A 23784-nucleotide genomic window follows, 5' to 3' on the forward strand; every position below is an offset into this window, starting at 1 on the left:
ACAGCTTCCTTCATGGTTCCATTAATTCCAAAATGTCACACTAGGTGATATAGCAGTAGGTACCAGCTAAATAGCTGATTAAAATAGAATTATGGTTATTAGTCGTCTTAAAAACTTGTGGCTTATCTATCATACCTACTTTTAAAAACAAGTGCTTTACGCACTTCCCCTTCCCTCGCCCTCCCTCTGTGGTTTTCCTTGACTACTTGTGCTTTTCCATCTCAGTAAAAGGACCTCGGGGAATTTAAAATTAACTAGCTCTTCTCTGGACTTGTGATTTATATTGACTAAGTTTAGCAACAGGAAAATGTGACTATCCCTACGTAGCATCATTTGATTTGCAAGCATCTGTTTAGTCTACGTACCTCTACTCCATCGCTGGTTTCCCTTTGCTTCGATTACATAATGCGAGGAGGTCTATATAATAAATTCAGGATTCCTGTTTATGCACTTTTCAGCAAAGAGCTAGGGATCAAATAGGGTTTGAATCCTTCTATTCCTAGATAAAAATCTGTGATGGGGATCAAGATACCCCTTTAAAAGTCATGTAAAGATATACACTATTCTTTGGGTAAGCAGAAGACCTTAACAAGGAAAGTAGAAAATTAAAATGATTGCTGTAATTCTGGTTTTTAGTGGTCCTCTAGAATAAAATAAGTTTTGGAAGTAGGTATCTTAAAACAGTCCAGTAGTCATCAAGCCAGGCCAATATAGTATACCAATATCCTCTACCACGCAAATACTGGCATTTTACACAACTTATTTTACACATTAAGTTCCATTTTTAAGCATTTTAAAAATGTTTTCTTAAAAAGGAAGCCATTAGAACAAAAAAATCATGAAGATAGTTTTCAAAGTATTAAAGTTTACGTGAGCACTACAGATGTTTTACAAGTTTTTTCAGTGCTTTCAACCATTGCATTTGTCCTACACTTCCATTTTCTAGAATAAGGACATTTAAGTACTTCTATGTTGAGAAGGCTACACTGATTAATAGGCAAATACTAGTTCTGAGAGGTTTCTATTGTTCACTTTAAAACAAAGGTCAATGTAATGGGTGGTTATCTGTTCTTAATTCTTGTAGGAATTAAGTCCTGTATGTTGTCAACCACCTGTTTATTATAATGGCACACCCTCAGATGATATCAAAGTAATCAATCTCTGCATATATTGGCTTCTTAAACAGTAAGTTTCCATAGAAATGTTTCTTCACTGATACCATGAAGTCACATGAAATAAAACATATATGCCTTACCAACTAAATTCAAAGCTTATTTTTGAAATGAATATTTCTTCTGTAGATTTACGATTTTTCTCAAATGAACAGAAATGGTTATGAAACCACAAGCTGCCTACTATTCAGAAACCAATAAACTGCTTTTTATTTGTGAGTAGATCTGTATTTTATTAAGCAAACTCTGACAGCCCAAGCCTTCTCATTTCACCTAAAGACATCCTGGAGTGTACAGTGGGGAAAATAAATGTCCTCTAAAGTCTTTTTCAGGGAAATGGAAAATTACATGTTCTGGACTGACACAACCAAAGCTCACAGAAGCCCTCGCATTCCTTCGGTCTTGAATTTACTTCCTAGTTGACTTTATATACTTCAATATACGAACTTATCACTTCATTCTCGAAAAAGATGTCAATCTATTTTCCAAATTTTCATAAGCTAGTAAAACCATTTCTAGTATTTGTGAATTTAGTAGAAATGAAAAAGGTTTTGCGCAACCAAGGACAGAAAGGTCTCCTAGGCACCATTTTACAGCAGAACGTTGTAAGGAAGTACTTACACTCTTCCAAGTAGGGTGGGTATCAAAATAAATGTATTGCCAAAAGCTAAACAGATAAAATCAGAAAAATAATCTAACTTTGATAGGACTCAGGTCTATTTGCACGTACACCTGTATACACCTAATCAAGAAGACTGCCAATTGCTAAGAACACACAAAATGCACACTTTACCTCAGATATGCAGGAGAAAACAGCTTTTTTTCTGTTATAGAGACTGTCTATCTGGTTACCAATTACTCTTTTCCCTCATCTTAAAAAATAGGGTCCTATTTAAAGTGATTCTGGAAGCCTAACATAACCATTAAATGTACAAGCAGCAATTAATTTGGAATACCTATTGGAATGACTGGAACATTTAGTTGGGCCCTTTAACTCTTCCACACAGCACATTCACATGGACAGACTAAGGAAAAGGAGATGAAATGTAAATCAGCACATTTGTTTGCTTTACTTTTCAAGAAAAAAAAAAGTTATATTGGAATATTTTATTCTTTTATTTGACCATGACTCTCAACATTCCTTACCAACAACTGAGATATAGGATACAAGCTGCCTCAAAAGATTTTAGTTCCCAGTTAAATAAGCCCCAATAACTCTTTTGATATAATTTTATCTCATCTTCTCTGTGCTTTAACTTTTATAGCATTAATGCCACACTTATAAACTGGCGTCTATGCGAGCCATGTCTATTCTTGGTGTTTAAAAAAAATTTATTTATTGGCTGACACCAATTTGTGGAAATGCTTTAAGTGTTTGCAACATATTTTTTTTTAGACAAAACTCAATTACTTCAAGGCTCAAAATGGAACTGTTATAATCAAGAAAGAACATGCCACAATAGTGCAGCACTTCTCTGTCAGATGTGAACTCTCCACCCTACAATCTCTGCTTTATCTTTCAATAATGTAGACTGTCATTGGCACAGTATGGTGATCATAATGATGCAGGGACCCTGAACCTTTACAGAAGACATTTCTCTGGAGACTAGACTACACTGCCATTTTCTTCACACTTTCAACTACAGTATATAGCTTCTTATGCCCAGAATTCAGCTTTAAAAGCAAAACCCCTGCTCTTGTCAAGACCCAAGTATATGCTGAATCCTGACATGAAAAAGAAAGTATTCCTAATCAACAATTATGTAACTATAAATTGACAACATGGTTATGTTGCCTGTTTTAATAACTTGCCTAACCTAGTAGTGATTACTGACGTCCTGGCCCATCTTCAACATGTTTCCCTACCAACACTAGGCTTACAATCAACACCTGATTCTATTATATAGACTTTAGATACCTGGAGTAACTAATAGAAATTATTTCCATCATTTACATTTTTAGTCAATGATTTAGGATGTGAAAGTATAGTCCTACTCAATAATGTAAATGCATCATCCATTTCCCACCTCACCTCTTCTCTGAGGCTATTTCTGTGTGACTTGAGATTGACATAAGTGTGACGCCAAATAAACCAGCACACATATTATGCAAACATAATGAAAACAAAGTATTAAGATGAATTGTTTCTGTTGTTCAATTTCAAAAACAGAATTGAGACTCTCAGGGACCCCTGGGCTTTTAATCTACTCCAACACACTCAAGGGATATATACTACATCAGTAGTAGTATAGCTCACTTCCAAATTCTCAAGGGCTTATTCTAATTAACAAGTTTAGTAACAAAGGTCACTCCAACATGAGTTACCTGGACAAAATTTAATAATGCTTGTTTTACAAATATGTACCTGTAGTACTAGTAACTAGGCAAAGGCAAAGAAAACAGGATGATTCAAGAGCAGCCTATGTAACTACCAACTCAAGCACTCATACTAGCTGGATCTATCACCTTCATGCTTTAAAATTTTAACTTGAATAGCTGTAGCCCAAAAAAAAAAAAAAAAAAAAGCTGTAAGTAGTAAAGATACTGCAGCATTAACTAAATTTTAGGGTAAATTTAGGCAGTTAACAATTCGAAGAGCCTTGTGGTTTACATAATTAGTAATTCAAATTACGGTTTCAGAGATCTCAGGTAGTTAACCAATCCTTGCTCAAAGCACTCATGTTCACTCCCTCACCATTTAGGCTGGGTATGAGTCCCAGTGCATAGGTATTGCAACCCACTGTCAGGCCTCAACGTGTTTGCTTTTATTAACTATCACTAAAATGTTAAAACTTAAACCCAATTATTCAAACTCTGAACACTTCACTCTCAGAGCTCTAGGATCACAAATGAATGAAAAAGTTTAGATTCCAATCACTTTAAGATGCAGTATTGTGTTCATCTTTCCAGGGGAATATCTCAAATGAGTATTCTGAAGTAGATAATTCTCTGCTACAAATTCCATCCACTTTTTTTAAGAGACAAGTTCTCACTATGTTGCCCAAATGGTCTCAAACTCCTGAGCTCAAGTGATCCTTCTGCCTTGGCCTCCCAAAATGCTAGGATTACAGGGGTGAGCCACCACACCCAGCCAAGTTCCATCCACTTTCGAAAACAAGACATTTTATATTTACATATACAAAGAGAATTATGGAAACACTTTGTAAAACATCCATTTACTGTATCCAATGCTAGACACTACCACTTGGGCTCTAAGAGATGTTTATCCCTGTTTATTCTAGTTTTAAATCAAATATACAAGATCTACAATTATCTTTATCCAAGATGTCTACACCACTACCCAAGAAGCTATTAAAATATTATCATTTTTATTTGTGCAATGGAACCCATTATTCACATGATCCTACAATAAAAAGTTAATTTATATTATGAATTAAGTTTATCAAAAAACATGTCATTCAATTCCCACAAAGGAGACAAATTTTAAATACAGAATATACTCTGTTGATGAATATAAAATCCCAAGGTGAAAATCCCTTAAAATACGGATTATAGTTATGTTTCCTAAAATATAAAGAAAATTCCTTTTAAGCTTTAATACCTTGCTAGTGCTAAGAACGTCTAGGTTCAGCCTTTATTTTTAGACAGGAGCTATCCTAGGCAAATGAGTTTGTTTTTATATATTTAATAGTTTCCTTTTGCCATTTCAATGTCAAATTGATTTCATGATTTCATCTTGCTCAAGGCCATAAGCTGGTCAGAGCCAGAGCCCTTCAAAAGCTCTGGAGGGAAAACTTTCCACCTAATTTTATTTACATCATTTTTATAGCTGTCTTAAGTGTTGTTTCTCAAATTCTATGCTGTTTCTGTACTACTGTAGCTGACCAATCCAAGACCCGTTTTCACTCAGCATGTTATTCTATTTGAAAACATAACCTCTCAGTGAAAGCACCCCTCAAATCAACAGCAATCTCACAATTAAGTTTCCTCTGGGTAGTTAGGATTTGGCCAGAACTACGTCTGTTGTGTTTTCGGTTGTTCAGATTTTTGCTTGCCATTAGGGAGGCAGGGGAAAGATGAGCAATAAATCAGATTTCTCATTCACATCTTATTTCTTAACTGACATAATTTTCTCCCTGTTGCTTGCTATTTGGTACATTCCCTTCTCTGAATTCCTTAAACACTTTATAACATTTTTTCCATACAAGTATAGACAATTCTATTAATTCTAGTCTTGAGAGACTACTTAAGGTTCTAACATTTTTCTGGACACCATTTTTACCTATTCTCTCTCTCCTCCCCAAATTCTCTGGGCTACACAGACATGCTAGTCTACCTAGTGTTACTTGACCACTACTTTCCCACTGCAATTATAAAATGAATTCCTTAAAAAGCAATTTTGAACTAGAAGGTATATCTAAGACTTTTTTTTCAAAAGATGGGGGTTTCACCATGATAGCCAGGCTGGTCTTGAACCGACCTCAGGTGATCCACCCACCTCGGCCTCCCAAAGTGCTAGGATTACAGGCATGAGCCGCCGCGCCCAGCATCTAAGACTTTTTAAAGGCACAAATGAAAACTTTAGGACACCTCAACATTGACTAGCATTCAAAGCCGGTAACTGTTCCTCTAGGTTAGCCTATGCAATCCTAATAATGAAGAGTAGCTCAGGCCAGTGGTTCTTAGCGTTACTTGCTAAAAAAGTTAAAAACCCATGACACTATCTTCGACTGTTAAATATCCTATGTTAACTAAGGATTAGCTTTTGTTCCAAAGATTCCTCAACTGATGAACCTTAACATCACCTAAAACTCCAGCTTACAGCAAGAAAATTCCTTAGGAGTATGAATTCATACTAAAAGTCTGATTTTAAGGGGCTAAAACAAAATTCTAACCAATCAGAAATATAGCAAACCTAAACTTACCAAAAGCAACCTCAAAACACCAAGGAAACACTAGACTGAAGTCAAATTTTAGTTCTACAGTTTGACTCCTGATTCCTCACTTCACATTGGTGAGGGGAAGATTAAAGTGTTCTGTGCAAACCCAATATAATTACAGTTAGGGGATCTAATGTTATTACATGGCTACAGTCAAGTTAGCAGTGTTGTGTAGCAGTGACATCAATGACTGGCTTGCATGATGGCTTCTAAAAGCATCTGTTCCCAGAGTTTCATGTATCATATATATGTATATAAAATAATCAGTTGAGGACAGCATTAGCATTCTGTAATGACGATAAACTCAAGTGTTAACTTCTCCCAGCCAGTACCTTTTCCCCTCATTAAATATGTTAAAAGTTGTCTGGGGGGGAGGGGAAGGGAAGAATTCAACTTTACTTCATAATTATATATCAATTGTCAGTATACATTTAAGTTTTTAAAACCTAAATGTTCTATGCAGAGTAAAGAATAAGCTGTCCAGAAAGCACACACTTAAAATTTCTCCTCTTGGGAGTTTATAAAGGGATTTTGAACCTTGATGGCGAGAATCCCAAAACAAGAGTAAAATGAATTCTTTTTATTGCAAACAAACGTCTAAATTAATTTCTCCACCCACTTTCTTTAGAAAGAAAAAGAAATCAGCAGGCTAAGGAGATACCCATTCAAGAACTGACATGATTAAAAATTAAGATATAAATGGGTGACTCACAATTTCATTAGCTTACAAAGATGGTGGAGTTAACTACTACAAGCACACTAGTTATACAGTATTTTGTGGGAGAAGGGCATACAGACATGGCTAACTTCATATAGATCCCATTAGACAACTGGATTTACAACAAGTTTTTTTAATAAGAAATGGGCAAAGCCAGCTTTCTTTTCAGAATCAAAATGCAGAACAAATGGAAAAATTATGGTATTTAACCTTCACAAGTTTGAGCCTCCACAAATAATGCAACCAAGTTTTACATTTTTAACAGCCCTTCTACATACACTCCATCTTCTCTCTCTTAATTCCAAGTTTTAATTTGCAATCCCAATTATACCAATTCCATTGTTATTTTTTAAAAGTCTTCCCAGTTATTGTCAGAAACTATTTTGCTTACCCCCTCCACTACCCAGCAAACTACAGAGAGGATGGAGTGTAATATGAGCAGTACAGAGTCTGATGCAATTCATGAGGACTTCTTAGTCCTTACATGAATCTGGTTGCTAACATTTCTATTATATTGTGACAATGACTCCCGACTGTTATTCTCTGTGAGAAATGAGGGGAGTAAATTCTTAATAAAAGACACCAGGTACAAAGCAACATTTTACTTCTGTTGTGATTAAAAAAAAAAAAGTCACATTTTACAGATAAAATGTAGAACCCTGAAATACTGACACATTCTCTTATCGTGCACAATGCTGAGGTTCTCTTACGATTCACTTTGAAACTGCAATTAAAAATGTACAAAAAAGAAAAGAAAAAAAATCAACCCACAAAGCTTCTAAAAAAGGAACCCGCAGGCACTTCCTCTTGTGGAATGTTTAAAAAGTTAGCCTACTAAAGAAAACAGTCGACTTCTTGTGAAGGTTTTGGAGAAATATGTATCAGTTCGTTTTATTTGGGTATTCAATAATATCCTTGGTGATAATGCTGACTCCATGGCTTCTGACCCCAGAATTGCTGTAAGAGAAAATTTTGTTTTTAAAGAAAAAACATCAATAAGCCACTCAAACTGTTTTAGGAAATGACAATGAATCTAATTCAGAGTAATTTGCTGGAAACAAATTTATACCTGTCGTACTTCATTTCTACCAAACCAGATTTAGTTAGTTTTAATATCCCGTAATTATCAATACACATTACAAAAGGAAACACATGACTCTGTTTACACAATTAAAGCTAGCAGTAAAAAGAACCATATATATTAAATAATATTACTTTATTAAAAAATTTAACTCATAGCAATCTTCAACCCATTTTGCCTTCAAAAGATAGATTTTGGCTACTTTCTACAACACGATTCACACTTTAACCTATTAACACTTACAAACTTTTCAATCCCTGGACAAGATCTTTTTCAAGACTGACACATCTTAGGAACCCAAAATACAATTAATGTACATAAGCACATAAGAAATTACTTACACCCTGCTGCCACTGGTTGTAGCCCTGAGATTGATTTTTGTAGCCACGATTGTTTCCTCGTCCTCTGAAGTTCTACAAAAAGGAAATATTTTTTAAGAGCTCTGAGCCCCAACTGCTTGTTAGATAGATTTGTGCAGGTGGGAGAGGAGCAAAAATAGATTGCTAGCCCCTAATCTCAGGGGGCAATACCACATTTGGGATACCCTCTACTGGTCTCTAATGTTTTAATTTTTTATTCATTAGGAGAAATGCATCTGACTCATTAATTAGTACACCTGAAAACACTCAAAATTAAGTTGACTCATTTCACCACTACTAGTTCAATTTTCCTTATGTCAATGCATATCTATCATGTTCCTTATGGATTACTAAGATACCCCAACATAAAGCTCACAACTTTACAGGCTAAGCTATACAGATATCATGCTTCCAGGAATACTGCATTACCTGGTTGTAGTTCCCTCTGTTGGGCATTCCACCTCTGTTGTAGTTCCCTCTGTTTGAATAACTACCACGGCCAGGAAAAACAGGAGCACGAGGGTATGGATAGCCAATTCCACCACTTCCACCGCCACCACCACCTCTCTGTGGCATGTTGCCCCTCCTATTATATCCGCCACGATTCCCAGGGGCTAAAAAACGAGAGATGTTTTGATTTAATTGCATTGTACACTACCTACTTATACAAAAGACTTAGGATTCCTCTAGACTGTTCCTTTTTCTCCAAAAATAATTATCAAATCACATCAATACTTTAAACTAGTTACTGTGACAGCATAGCATTAATGAGGAAGAAACTACAGTTACATCCAAACTATATCCAAAATTCTTTTTTCAATTTTTCTTTCAAAGCTACTTCAAATCAACCAAACTGTAAAATTATCACTTGTTTCAATCCTGGATGGAATACAGAACACTCAAAATTAACTTGCCTCCTCCTCTGAAATTTCCACCACGCATATTGAATCCTCCACGTCCTCTATGGCCACCACCCCTGTTAAACTGGTTCTTGCCACTCTTATTTTTATTGCTCTTCTTTGAGCCAGTGTTCTGTTTCTTTTCTGGTGGAAGAGCCTTTTTGCTTTCTTCCTTATATTGCTCCAAAAGCTTTTGGGCTTCTTCTTTCTGAAGTTCAACATAGGTTATTTCATCAAAGCATTCAGCTACCTCTGGGAGGGTAAAGTTTCCTGCAGTAAACAAAGTCATATTATTAACTTAGAAACCCACCACAAATCCGCACAACCCTAAAGCTAACAATTCTTGAGGCTTAGTAACTTATTTTCCTAAACAGAAATAGACCAAACATACAGGCATATTTAACAAGTGCCATTGTAACTCTTGAAACAGTATTGCTGGCAAAAAAAAAATTTTTCAGATACGTAAACCATAAAGATTTAACATAGTTACATAAGCAGAATATGTATGGGGAAAAATTCTTTTAAATATTTAACATAGTCACAGAATTAAATTTCATGCCTTTCATTTTGAGGACTGCATGTTCTGGTAGGTCTTTCCCCTCTACTTCTGCTTTCTTCTGTGTTCTTTGCTTATAGTCTTCATCTTTCGGACAAACTACAACAGCTTTTCGCTGGAAGCCTGCAAACAGGCACATTTTTCTCCTCTGGGCAGCAGCAGACACATTTGTCTTTAAAAAAAGAAATTGTGTTTATAACCATAAACGTTATTAATTCTACACCAATCTATCTCAGTTATCAGTTAATATTTTTCCATTTCAAAGCTACAGCATACCTGATCCAGAATAAAATTTCGCTTCTTACGGGCAGCAATCTCAATAAATTTCCCAAGACACTGTGGGGCTCTCTGCAACAGTGTGTTCAGTTTTCCAGTATCTGCCATTTGCTTCTTAAAACCTGCCACCTATATATATTCAAAAGTTAAAATTTTCCCTTGAACTTGTGAATTTTAAAGTCATGCTTTTTAAAATTCAACTCATATCTATATGGAAAGTATGCAACATTTTATAATTTTAAGTATACCTCTGTCCATTATTGCTACAAAAACAGGATCACTTAACTATGTAACAAGACCCTACTCAATTCTTTTTAGCTGCTAGATGTTAAGAGCTCAAAAAAACTATGGAAAAAAATAAGAGAGAAGCCTAGCCAAGGAACCAACTTAATTTTGCCTTACCTCTCATCTCTAAAATATTAACAAAATGGATAAAGACAACAGGCAAAAGGTTTACCTAGAATACCTCCTGGTTTTGTTTTGTTTTTTCCTGAGATGCAGTCTCGCCTCGATGCAACCTCCACCTCCCAGGTTCAAGTGATTCTCCCTGCCCCTGCCTCCCTCAGCTGGGATTACAGGCGCCCACCACTACGCCCAGCTAATTTGTGTATTTCTAGTAGAGACGGGGTTTCACCATGTTGGCCAGGTGGGTCTCGAACTCTTGGCCTCAGGTGATCGATCCACCCACCTTGGCCTCCCAAGTGCTGGCATTACAGGTGTTTGAGCCCCTACGCTCCAGCCTTTCCTGGTCTATTTTATAAACACTGAGATCAAGCCCTAAACATTTTACTTACCATCATTTTATCCATAATAGTATTTGTTCCAAGAATGTTATATTTCCCTGGATTTTCTGCTGCATGCTTAGTAACCCAGGTAGTTTTTCCAGCTCCTGGCAAGCCAATCATCATCACAACCTAGTGAGAAGACAGAAATGTCATTTCACTGTCTAGTCATTTGACACCACCTAATAATCTTTAAAATACTGTCTTTTAAAGCCAATTTAAGTATCTAGGTTTTCAGTCCTTCTAATAAGGGACAAAAAATTTGTGTTTATGGAAAGATTAACAGTTAACACAAAGGGGAAACACAGCTACTTAAGAGAAAAACCCAATTGAAAGCAATATGTGTAACAAAAAGGAAACAAACAAATCATCTAGCTCTTCTCAATGTCATTTGTGCCAAGCAAGCAATATTCAAATGCCACAGTTAAAAAAAATCACTTACTTCACAATCTTTCTTCTCTTCAGGCCCCTTTGGTCCTCTAACTCGATCCTCTAAGGGGACATTCTGGATAAAAGTATACTCTTCAGGTATTGGAAAATATGGCTTTTCCTTCTGACCAAAATTAAATTCAACTGCACAGTTGTGGCAGAGAACATGCGGAAACAGTGGCCGTCCAGCAAGAACTTCCTTACTGATTTTGAAGGCAATGCCAAGATCCTGACCATTCTTAGCATAGGAGAGTTCTACTTCGTCACTTTCAAAGTTCTGTTAAACAGAAAAAAATCCAACAACTAAAATCTGCTTCCTATAAACTTTTGAAAAACTCAAGAATTAAATGAGAAGCAAAGTTTATCCTGTGGAAGTTACAGGCTAAAGAACTATTAGTTAATTCAAGGACATGCGAAGAAAAACAGAAAAAAAAAAAAAGAACTATTAGGAGGCCTCTAAGGGCTACCAACAGTTAAAAGAAATCTGACACTTGGCTGGGTGTGGTGGCTCACGCCTGTAGTCCAGGCACTTTGGAGGCCAAGGTGGGCGGATCACCTGAGGGCGGGAGTTCAAGACCAGCCTGACCAATATGGTGAAACCCCATCTTTAAAAAAAAAACCCCATCTTTAAAAAAAAAAAGAAATCTTGACAGTTAAGGCCTGGTGTGGTGGCTCATCCCAGCACTTTGGGGAGGCCTGGCCAACATGATGAAACCCCTTCTCACCAGGTGTGGTGCCTCACACCTGTAATCCCAACACTTTGGGAGGCCAAGGCAGGTGGGTCATTAAGTCAAGAGTTCAAGATCAGCCTGACCAACACAGTGAAACCCCCATCTCTACTAAAAATACAAAAACTAGCTGAGCCTGGTGACACATGCCTGCTACTCAGGAAGCTTAGGCAGGAGAATCACTAGAACCTGGGAAGTGGAGGTTCCAGTGAGCCAAAATCAACCTATGGCACTCAAGCCTGAGTGACAGAGTAAGACCCCCATCTCAAGGAAAAAAAAAAAAAAAAGAAAGAAAAAAGAAATCTGATGGTTATAAACAATCAAGTCTCCAGAATCAGACACAATGCTGACCTAGAAGCTAGACTAAATTTTCTAGGTCAATTTCATGTCTATTGTTTTCAGTCAGAATGAGTTAGTGAGTTCCTCAAAAAGTGTCCTATATTTTCCCAATTCAACTGCTGAACAAAGTCTTTAAAACTAACTCAGAACTGGTGTATTTATGTTGCTCATACTGAAGACTGACCTCAATAAAGCTTCTTAAAAGTTTCTAGATATATCTACTAACTTGCCATGTATAAATAGAAATTTAGCTATAACTTACAGCAAAACATGTAATCACATCATTTTCATCAAACTTTTCTCCATAATCTTCAGTCTCACAGTTGCATGTTTTTATTCCTTTTAGAGAATATCCGTAAGAAAATTCTTCTTCACCTAAGAAAATAATTAACCTTTGTGAAGTAGATTTTTAAAATAGCCCAAAGACCATCTATTTGACTAAAGATATAAGCTACAAGAGAAATGAGTGTACAACCTAATCATCTGTCACTGACAATGACTTTCCTATCTCTGCACCAGAATTGATGAAAGTTAGGAAATATATGCAGAAACCAAATTAGTTGACAATCTGCATGTCATGGGTAAAATTCTATTTCAACCACTAGTCAGTAACTTCCAATAAAGGAACAAAAACTAAAATTTAGCCTGTGCCTAGTATAGAATTAGCAGAATAGATAAAAACAGACAAAAGGCTTAGAATGCCCTCTACTCTTAGTTAAAAAATACTGATGCTCTGAAACATTCATAAGCCCACAGCAGTCAAAAAGAAACTTTACCAAGTAACATTCCACTTGTAGTTAGTGACCAGCCAATACGAACTTCATGTATGTCAATATCTTTTGTATATAAATGCCTTACTGGAATCTTCTCTGTAACCTGAAAGTCAAATCATTAAATATTAAAACTATAAACCAAGGAGATAACCCCTAAACTCTGGCTTACTTCATTGGGCCATGGGCTAATCTTTCCCTAGCTATAAATACAAAGAGAAGGCACAACTCTAGTCCACCCTCAATATTTGTAAGAACTTTAAACTGATGCACTTGTAACTTGAAATTGAAGTAATACTTGACTCCCATTTAAAGTACATGTTGTCAGTTTTCAACTTAAAGCCACTTAAAGGATACATTTAGTATGTTTTTCTTACCAACAAAACCAGTAATCTAACCAAATTTTATTTTTAACTCTTTGGTGGCCCTTTCAAATGCTTGATAAAAAGAAGTACCGTAAATAAAAAATAGCCTGGCTCTACATGACAAGTTCTGATATTAAAACAAACTAGATTAACTGTCACAAAATGAAGGTTCCAAGCTCCTCTTAATTCATAGGACGCTTCAAAAAAAAATAAGTAACTTTTGATACTTAGCAGTGTGAAGCAAATGGGGAAAAAAAAAAAACCGCACAAAACTGGCCACCTGTCATGGCTCACACCTGTAATTCCTGCATTCTGGGAGGCTCAGGTGTGCAGATCACTTGAGCTTAGGAGTTCAAGACCAGCCTGGGCAACATTATAAGACCCTGTCTATATATATATATATATATATATATATATATATATATATATATATATATATATGTATATATGTATGTATGTATGTATGTATGTATGTATGTATGTATGTATATATAAAGGTCCAGGTGCTATGGCTCATGCCTGTAATTCCAACACTTTGGGAAGCTGAGGCGGGTGGATCACCCAAGGTCAGGAGTTCAAGACCAGCCTGGCCAACAGGTAAAACCACGTCTCTACTAAAAATACAAGAATTAGCCAGGTGTGGTAGCACATGCCTGTTATGGTCCCAGCTGCTCAGGAGGCTGAGACAAGGAGAATCATTTTAACCCAGGAGGCGGAGGTTGCAGTGAGCTCAGGTCGCACCACAACACTCCAGCCTAGGTGACAGAGTGAGACTTTGTCTTAAACAAATCATAAAATTGCATTTACCTTCATCTCAAAACACACTTTGCCTTTTGACACACCATAAGATGCTCTTCCTCCAGCCCAAAGAAAGGCGAAACTCTCCATTGTAAGGGAAGAGGCACTGAGACGATCTCTTGATATTTTAAAATGTAGATCACAATTATCTGTAATTATATCAAATACTGTATTACTTTTGACATCCAATGTAAATATATCTGCTATGTAGATAAAACTTGGTTATTTAATTTCTGCATTTACTTAATGCTGCACAATTTTTTTCTGCATCATGCTGTTGTTCCAATTTTCAGTTTAAAGCCCCACTCCCACCAAGTCACTCCTGTTAAATTATGTACTGAAAAGTAAACCACCTATGAAACTAATACCAAGGTTTAACATGTATATTTTTTAAGTATTTAAAATAATCAAGACAATGTGACATTAATACATACCTGCTCTGCTCTTTACCTTGATTTAGAGGCAAGCAGTAGAGGACAGCAGGAAATCAAAGTGAAGCATGCCAGAACCAGGTAGATTTACCAGTGCCACATTAAAACTGAAGGGAGGCCACGACCAAATTATTTTAAAATAGGAGTATGAGTGCTGCTGATCCTGCACCAGGGCTCTAGCTCCTAAATTCTTTTTCTAAAACTTTCTAAAATATGACTTAGGCTGTGAAGACAGCCTAAATCTATGAAGTACAAACCTGGCCGTCTAATGCTGTTAATAATACAGCATTTTAGGTCCTCTTTACCCAGGACTGCCTGTCCAACAATTAGGGATTAATTGCTTCCCAGATTATCCAAATCCAAAGTGTCTTTAATCTAGCTACCTATGGGTCACTAGCTCATTAGCATGCACCTTCTCAGACTTCTCACTTGAACAGCTAAAGACAAGCTGGAATTCGATTTTCTTTTTACTGATGAGAGAAAAATAAATCTACAGTTTGGAATTGTTCTTAAATTAGAATTGCCTCAATCAACAGACTTTAACTCAACAATTATGTTTGAATTCAACATTGCACTTATTGATATACTCCTAGCCTATTTGCTAAAAAATCTCACAATTTACCTGTGAGTCACCACTTCACTACCTTGCCAATTCCTAGCAACTTTTTATTTATGCAACTGAGAATTTGACAACTTCTTTTTCACCTGTCGTTTTTTCTTTTAAAAAGGCTCAGATGACTATCTCAACCCTCTATAAAGGATATTCCAGTAAGAGAGTTTTACATTTACACTCTTACAAATCTGAATAAAACCAATTTGTACAAGAAAACATGAGAAGCTAAGCTTCAATGCCTTACATCTAACAGAGCAGGCTGACACCATAGCTGATACTTTTCAAAGTTATTTCTATCCTTTGGTCTACTTATCAGAGTTGTGCATTCTGATCACTAAACCAACTACAGTTTTTATAACAACAACAAAGCCCACTTAGAGGTTTGCAATACTTCCTCATACTCAATTGCAACCCAACTGGGTAAAGTAGCAGTATTTACAGTGCTGCACTGTCATTGATACCATTTCGCTGCTGAAGAAAGCTAGTGGCCCAGTGATAGCCCACTGCTGCTGCCTCAGGTCTTTGGAAGAAATCAACTTATGTTTAAAGCAGCAGCTACTGAACTGGAATTGAGAACAAAGAGCAGTTATTGAAAGTAATATTACAATCTTTTAGAATAGGGTATATATTTGTGTGCTAATGGGAAAAATCATTAGTTAATATATAACTAGCCCAAATAGCTCACTTAATAGAATTCCACAAAAAATTAATTACTTTATTGTAGGAGCCTGTAGTCTGAACTATAGGTAGTTTTACAAGTTTCCGTCAGCTAATAAAAACTGGCATTAATTTTACATTTCCTAAGAATGAGAACTTTCAAGTCATAAAAATATGAAACTGCTAGAGCCTGTAACATATTCCATTTAATACAACTGATGCTGTGCTAAATATTAAACTACGTGCTTCTGAATATAAACCATTATCTTCCTGCTTTTAAAAAAACCTAACCGAAGTTTTCAGCACTTAACCTCAACGTAGATTGCATTAAGTTTTCTAACATTTTGGAACCAAGAAAAAGAAAAACCATCACTGCATTTCATAATTGGGGAGAAACAGCTTCACTTACAAGTATCAAGACAAACCACTGTGTCATCGAAGTGTTCATCTTCTTCTTCAACAGGTGGCTGAGGAGATTTGGCTCTGAAAGACAGAATTGTCTCCTGATACAGCTTTCTGATCAACAAACCAGTAAGTGGTGACGAGTAAAACTAGACGAGCATCCTATACCTGCTATACTTGTTCTCTTCAATGTACTCAAAATATCCACGGCCATGATCTTCTCGTGGTCTTTTAACACCTCTCTTTTTATCTCCGCCTTTCTGTTCTGTTTTGCCATCCCCTAAAACACACAACACCCCCATAAGAGATCAAGCCGCTAAACAACACAACACCCTTTTCCGAGGCCGAGGCACAAAGCAGCTCGATTTACCCTGCTTTTTAAATGAGGTTTTAACCGAGGACTCAAATGTGACTTCAAAGAACAATCAACTAGGAACTGGATTGGCGCTAGTGACGCAGTCTAAAGACGTTACTAATTCTGCCAGTCTCCTCGATGATTCGAGAAAGCCAAAGGGAAAGTGCACGGCCCAAGCCCGGAGCCCACGTGTATCCCGAAGACCGCGCGAGGAGCGAGCGAGCGGGCTGGGGCGGGGGCGTCGAGCCCGGCGCGTCGGCACTCCCCTCCCCCGCGGGCCCGCGCTCCCCGCGGCCGCATTGTACTGATCTTCCGCCCGCCGCCCCGCCCGGCACCTCCCGCCGGAAGTGACGTCACGCCGAGCCCCTGCGCTCCTTGCACAATACAGTGGCGAGAAGCCGCCAAAGCGCGCCCGCCCCGGGACCTCGGGCCTCTCCCCTCCCCCCGAGACATGTGCCCGCACCGCGCGCACGCAGCGCGACGGCGCCACCGCGGGCCGACGAAGCTCCCTCCCGCCGCCGGCCCGCGGCTCCTCCCCCTCCAGCGGCAGCTGCAGCTCCCCCCAGCTCTCCAGCCACATAATGGAGGCGCTGCCACCGCCGTCACACGCGCGCACCCCCCTCCCGCGAGCCCGAGGCCTCTCGGCTAATCTGGGATTCCCCGCGCCCCCTCCCCCACCCGCGAGCCTCGCCGCGGCCCCCGCCCGCCCGGGGGCTCCCTCCCCCTGCGGGGCTCCGGCAGGCCTGGGGCACGGTCCCCACCCCGCGCGGGCCTCCCGCCGCGCGCAACGTACAACGCAGCACTCACCCGCCGCCGGAGCCCCGGGGCGACCGCCGCCTCCGCCGCCTTCCGCCTTCTTCTTACCTCCCGCCTGCTGCTGGCCCTGCCTCGCCCCGGGCGGCGCCACCGTCACCGCGAACAGCGAGGTGGGGCCGCTGCTCTTCCCCGCGGCCTCCTTGGCGGCCCCGCGCTGCTGTTGGGGCTGTTGCTGCTGCGTCGCCGGCGGTTGAGGCTGCTGCTCCCCGTGCCCGTTCTCGTCCCCCGCGCCTTCCTCCTCGTCCCCGAGCTCATCTTCCCCTTCCTGGAAACCCTGATCGTCGCCGTTCTCGTCTTCCGAGGCGGCCTCCTCCTCCTCCATCGGGCCCGAGTCGGCCGCCCCCGCGGCCCCGTTCTCCTCTCCTAGCTCCATCTGGTCGCCGTCCAGGGCGGAGATCCCTTCCTCCTCCTCCTCTTCCTCCTCCTCCTCTTCGTCGCCGCCGGCCGCAGCCTCCTGCTCGAGGCCTGCTCCCGAGCGCCCGGCGGAATCCCCGCCCAGGTCGAGGCTGCCGTTCCCGGGCTCCATGGCGGGGCGGCCCCCGGCCTCCTCGTCGTCCAGCGCGGCCTGGAGCCGCTCCATGAGCTCGGCCTTGAGGCCCTTGTCAGAAAGGCGTCGCTTCTTGAGCTCCTCTTTCAGCTCCGACACCTTCAGCTTTTTTACATTAACAGGCGAGGAACTCATGGTGAGGGCCCCGATTCACCGCTAGGCGCTGCCTCGAACTCGGCTCCGCTCACTCGGCCACTGGTGGCGGCTGCTGCGGCTGCTCCTCGGCCCGGGCGGCGGCTGCGGCTGCGGCTGGAGATGGGTTCGTGCTGCAGAGCGGATCCGCCTGATGTCGAACGGCGCCAATTCCTTTCACCGAGTTCGCGAGGGAGACGCGGAGACTCGCCTGGCGCGAGCGAGCACGCAACGTCCTCTCGCAGGGGCGGCGCCGCGCACGTAATATAGCGCCCCGCCCCTTACGCTGACGGGAGCGCTGCGCCGGGGGAAAGCCGGAGCGCGCCCGCGCTCGGCCCCGCCCATTACCGTACTTATCTCCCCGCCCCCACGCCGCACCCCGCCCGAGAGCGCGGCATAGGCCGCGCAGTGCGCTTCCAATTGGGACTCAGCAAATGGAGGAAAAGGAAACCGCCTTTTAGTTAAACCGACCCACTGCACAATCTGTTGGCCTTTCTGGAGCTTTGGTGGCTCTACTCGTCTTGCTTTTCGCCTTCCCAGCCTGGAGGCTGCTTTATCCAAATGCTTTCTTCAGTCCTCAACTTGGCATTTCAACCCAAGTCCGCCTTTTCTTCCATCTTAGATCTGCCTTCTTAGATGGGTCTCCAGCCATTCGTTTAAAACTCCTTAAAATCGTGTTTCAGTTTTGAGTGGCATAACACGCTGTCAACCGTTATACGCAGGGGTTCTTCTCCGCATAATCCTGTTATTTGATTTAATTTGTGTAAGTCCAGCCTTGCGAATTGGATTCTAAGTTCGGGAAGGGCAAGGGCAGAGCTGTTCTTTGTCTGTTGCACACCCGGGTGCAGGGCCTGGGAAGCAAGAGGCTTGCTTGCTACTCCGTAGTGTAAATCCTCACTTACCAGCCTTTTCGGGGCAGCTGGTCTCAAGCTCTTAATAACCCTGAAGAAGCCTCAGAATTGCACTTCCAAGTTTTCTGTACCTACCGCAAAGACGGACCACCTTGTTCTGTCCACTTTAGAACCTGCTCATCCGCCTATGAAGTCCCGGTAACTAACAGTGAGGGTGAGACCCAGCGAGGTCATACACTTCGATTCTCTTACTATTCCTGTAGAAATACTCTTGACCAAATCATTCTGAAACTTAAAGTTCATAAAAATCAAGGGCTGTGATTTTGTAAAAAGAAAAATGGACTAACCCTCTTGAAAATAAACCTGATATTTTGTTGTATGTTAGAAATTTACGTTTTCTCATTAAAGATGTGATGTTCTTGAAGTTTTACATAGGGAAGTCAGACTTTAGATTTGTGATAGAGGTTAACATCTTAAGCCCCAGATAATCTGCGGTGTCCAGCCAGTGTTCCATCTCACGACGGAGATGGTTTATACCCACGGTTTGGTGCTCTAGGTGGCACAATAATATTGTCCCAATATTAATTTGAAATTTCGAAGTATAGACGTTGAAATTTCTCCCGTAGGCTAATATGATTTAACTGATCAATACATTTTATTTTTGAATTATCTTTTCAAATAGCTTTTATGAAGCATTGTATCATACTTTGCAGTCATGTATACGTGAAATATTAACATTTGTGAAATGAAATTAGTGGACTATGTACAGTGCTACTGATAATCCCCAGTTCAAATTAAATGGTGAGGAGAGCCCCCAAAATAGAAACTTCCAAACAGTGCCAGAAGCTCATTTTAGCCTTTGGTTATAATGTCTTTGAAGGTTATAAATAAGCCACAAACTGGAATTTGAACCTTCTTTGTTCAAAAATGGGAAGAGAGCTACAGGGGACTTACATGTTCCCAAACTAGATAATTCATCCCTTAATCAGAGTTAAATACAATTGTGATGATTCTTTACATTTATGTGTCCTAGATACTGTTTACACTTTTAAATATTAGTAATATGAAAACAACTTTCATTTACTGAAAAACACTAAACTATGAAAACAAAGTTTGTATATCTACATATAGTAGATCTCTAACAGTCACTCTTGGAACATTAAATCAGTTGCAATAATAAATAGGAAATACAACTTTTGATGCACACGAGAAAGTTATGTGGCTTTATCTGTAAAAGCTTTGCAGAGTTTTAGAGCTGGATGGGGCCTGGAGATCATCTTCAGGCCTATTCATTTTACAGCCCAGGAAGTTGGGACCCTCACTCCCACACCAATGGGCTTTCCATCAGACAACATTTGAAAGAAAAACAGTTTCTGCTCAAAGAACCATCATCTATCTGTCCTTTTCACAAATAGCAGGAATATGCCATTCCATATTCTGTGTTACCACTTCAAAGTATCAATGGTGACATCTTACTGACCATTTTTGCTTCTTGTATTTTTAATGCTATCATGATAGGCCTGCTCTACGGAGACCCATTAAAGTGCTAGTCACTTTCTCTAAATCTCTGAAGGACCTATAAGACACTTTAAATTCCCCCTTTGTGAAATCCTAGATGCTATCCAGCATATCTCATGGGGGAGGAGACAAGTTAATTCTCCATAACAAAAAATTGACTCAGGAATGACCTATGAATAATTGATCTGTGAGAGGTAATTACAAAGTTTGGTGCTCTGCATTCTACCTTACATTTCTGAGGTTTAAGCAAAGGAAATGCTACACTTTGTCACACAATTCGTTCAGGAAATACTTTTTGAGTACCTTCTCAAAAAACATTTTATAGTAATAAAGATGAGGAAGTTCCAGAGATCTGCAGTTAACAAAGTATCCTGTACTTAAAAATTTGCTGGCCAGGTGCGGTGGCTCATGTTTGTAATCCCAGCACTTTGAGAGGCCAAGCTGGGAAGATTGCTTGAGGCCAAGAGTTCTAGATCAACCTGGGCAACACAGTGAGACTCCATCTCTACAAAAAATTAAAATTAGGTGGCTATGGTGGTATGCCTGTAATCCAAGCTACTCAAGGTAGCAGGATCCCTTGACCCCAGGCAGTCAAGGCTGCAGTGAGCCATGATTGTACCACTGCACTCTAGCCTGGACAGCAGAGGGAGACCCTGTCTCAAAAGAAAAAAAAAAAAAACATTAAGAGTGTAGATCTTGCCGGGCGTCGTGGCTCATACCTGTAATACCAGCACTTTGGGAGGCCAAGGCAGGCCGATCACGAGGTCAGGAGATCAAGACCATCCTGGCTAACACAGTGAAACCCTGTCTCTACCAAAAATCCAAAAAATTAGCCAGATATGGTTGCACGCTACTCAGGAGGCTGAGGCAGGAGAATTGCATGAACCTGGGAGGTGGAGGTTGGCGTGAGCAGAGATTACCACACCACTGCACTCCAGTCTGGGCGACAGAGTGAGACTCTGTCTCAAAAAAAAAAAAAAAAAAAAGAGTGTAGCTCTTATGTTAAATGTTCTTATCCCTCCAAAAGAAAAAAGAAAAAAAAAACAAGGCTGGGCACAGTGGCTCACACCTGTAATCTCAGCACTTTGGGAGGCTGAGGTGGGTGGATCACCTCAGGTCAGGCATTCAAGACCAGCCTGGCCAACATGTTGAAACCCCATCTCAACTAAAAATACAAAAATTAGCCAGACGTGGTGGCACATACCTGTAATCCCAGATACTCAGGAGACTGAGGCAGGAGAATCACTTGAACTCTGGAGGTGGAGGTTGCAGTGAGCCGATAGTGCCACTGAACTCCAGCCTGGCGGACAGAGCAAAAATCTATCAAAAGAAAGAAGGGGGCCGGGCGCGGTGGCTCATGCCTGTAATCCCAGCACTTTGGGAGGCCGAGGCGGGTGGATCACAAGGTCAAGAGATCGAGACCATCCTGGTCAACATGGTGAAACCCCGTCTCTACTAAAAATACAAAAAAAATTAGCTGGGCATGGTGGCGCGTGCCTGTAATCCCAGCTACTCAGGAGGCTGAGGCAGGAGAATTGCCTGAACCCAGGAGGCGGAGGTTGCGGTGAGCCGAGATCGCGCCATTGCACTCCAGCCTGGCTAACAAGAGCGAAACTCCGTCTCAAAAAAAAAAAAAGAAAGAAAGAAAGAAGGGAAGGGAGAAGGGGAAAGGGGGAAGGGAAGCGGGAAGGGGAGGGAAGGGGGAAGGGAGGGGAAAAAACAAAGGACAGGGGTATACAAGGAAACTGCTGGAGGTAATGAATATGTTCATTTTCCTGATTGTGGTGATGGTAACATGAGTGTGTATATCTGTCCAAACTCACCAAATATGTATGTTATATGCAGTTTTTGTATACCAGTTATACCTCCATAAAGCTGGGGAGGTTGGGGGAGGAAGACAAAAGAATTCAGGTAACATTTGAGCAAATACCTGGAAGAGGTGGAGCCCAGAGCCCCCTGCCTGCAGTGGTGCTGGGAAGTGGCTAGGAGCGGAGAGAGGGCAGAGAGGAAACTGACCACCAGCAGCCTTGTGGGTGGTTTTGTAAAAGGCTTTGGCTCTTGCTTTCCGCTATGGACTAAATGTTTGTGTCCCCACAAAATTCCTATGTTGAAACTTAATCCCCCACGATATTAGAAGGTGAGGCCTTTGCAGGCAACTGTCACGAGCGTGGAGCCCTCATAAATGGGATTAGAACCTTTATACAGAGCTGAAGAGACCAGAGTTCACGTCTTCTGCCCTGAGAGGACACAGCAAGAAGGCGCCCTGGGTGAGGAGCTGGGTCCTCGCCAGTCACCGAGGCTGCCAGGGCCTTGATCCTGGGCTTTCTAGCTTCTAGAACTGTGAGCAATGAACGTCTGTTGTTTACAAGCTACTCAGCTTACGGTGTTTGTTACAGCCACTCAAATGGACTAAAACACCTCCAGGAGGTGGGAAGACATTGAATGTTGTTAGCAGAGTGACTAGAAGGGACAAGAATGCTTAAAGGACTCGAGAGGCTGTTCTACTTCACTCTGTTTTGTTTGTTTTGAGACAAGAGTCTCACTCTGTCGCACAGGCTAGAGTGCAGTGGCACAACCTTGGTTCACTGCAACCTCTGCCTCCTGGGTTCAAGCGATTCTCCTACCTCCGCCTCCTTAGTAGCTGCACCATGTCTAGCTAATTATTTGTATTTTTAGTAGGGACGAGGTTTCACTGTGTTGCCCAGGCTAGTCTTGAACACCTGACCTCAAATGATCTGCCCGCCTTGGCCTCCCAAATTGCTGGGATTATAGGTGTGACCCACCACACCACACCCAGCTAATTTTTGTATTTTTAGTAGAGACAGGGTTTCGCTCTGTTGGCCAGGCTGTTCTCGAACTCCTGACCTCAAGTGATCCACCCGCCTTGGCCTCCGAAAGTGCTGGGGTTCCAAGCATGAGCCACCATGCTCAGCTTTAACTTCATATTTGTGTTTGTGTTTTTTGTATAGCACAATCAAGCCCTATTTAAATTAATTAAAGAAGCACAAAATACACTGAGATACATTTTCCAATGTATTTTACAAAAGATGTAAGAGTTACAAACACCTCCAAGTTATGTACTAAAAGTAGACATTTTGACATAGACAAACAGGAAAGCCCAGTTACAAGGGAGGATGTACCAAGTTCTGGTTAGAAGCACAAACTTTCAACTCGGAAAGTCAAAGCTGTACCACGTGGTCACTATGTGATTTTGCACAGGCTGTTTTTCTCTCCATGCCTGAGTTTACTCGTGTATAAAAATGATACTCGCCACCTGAAGTTGCTGGGA

The 23784-nt window shown here is 40.8% G+C and overlaps 1 protein-coding gene across 2 annotated transcripts; it reads right to left on the reverse strand.

Moving 5' to 3' along the window:
- Positions 1-6638: 6638 nt before the first annotated feature.
- Positions 6639-18169, reverse strand: HNRNPU (heterogeneous nuclear ribonucleoprotein U). Of its 2 annotated transcripts, none has more exons than XM_012443718.3 (14): positions 17439-18169; positions 16445-16556; positions 16284-16357; positions 14183-14322; positions 13017-13116; positions 12503-12615; positions 11187-11450; positions 10757-10876; positions 9963-10091; positions 9690-9858; positions 9146-9400; positions 8661-8845; positions 8214-8285; positions 6639-7748 (listed from the first exon to the last, which is right to left on the reverse strand). In XM_012443718.3, exons 1-14 carry the CDS (start codon positions 18127-18129, stop codon positions 7695-7697), a joined length of 2478 nt encoding a protein of 825 aa, XP_012299141.1. In that variant the 5' UTR covers positions 18130-18169; the 3' UTR covers positions 6639-7694. The 2 variants fall into 2 exon arrangements, with proteins under 2 accessions (XP_012299141.1, XP_012299142.1); XM_012443719.3 differs by having other exon boundaries at positions 17496-18168.
- Between the last annotated feature and the right edge of the window lie 5615 nt (positions 18170-23784).

Source organism: Aotus nancymaae, unplaced genomic scaffold (assembly GCF_030222135.1).
Source record: "Aotus nancymaae isolate 86718 unplaced genomic scaffold, 86718_ANA_hifiasm-v0.15.2.pri h1tg000032l_0, whole genome shotgun sequence".
NCBI classification, from domain to species: domain Eukaryota; kingdom Metazoa; phylum Chordata; class Mammalia; order Primates; family Aotidae; genus Aotus; species Aotus nancymaae.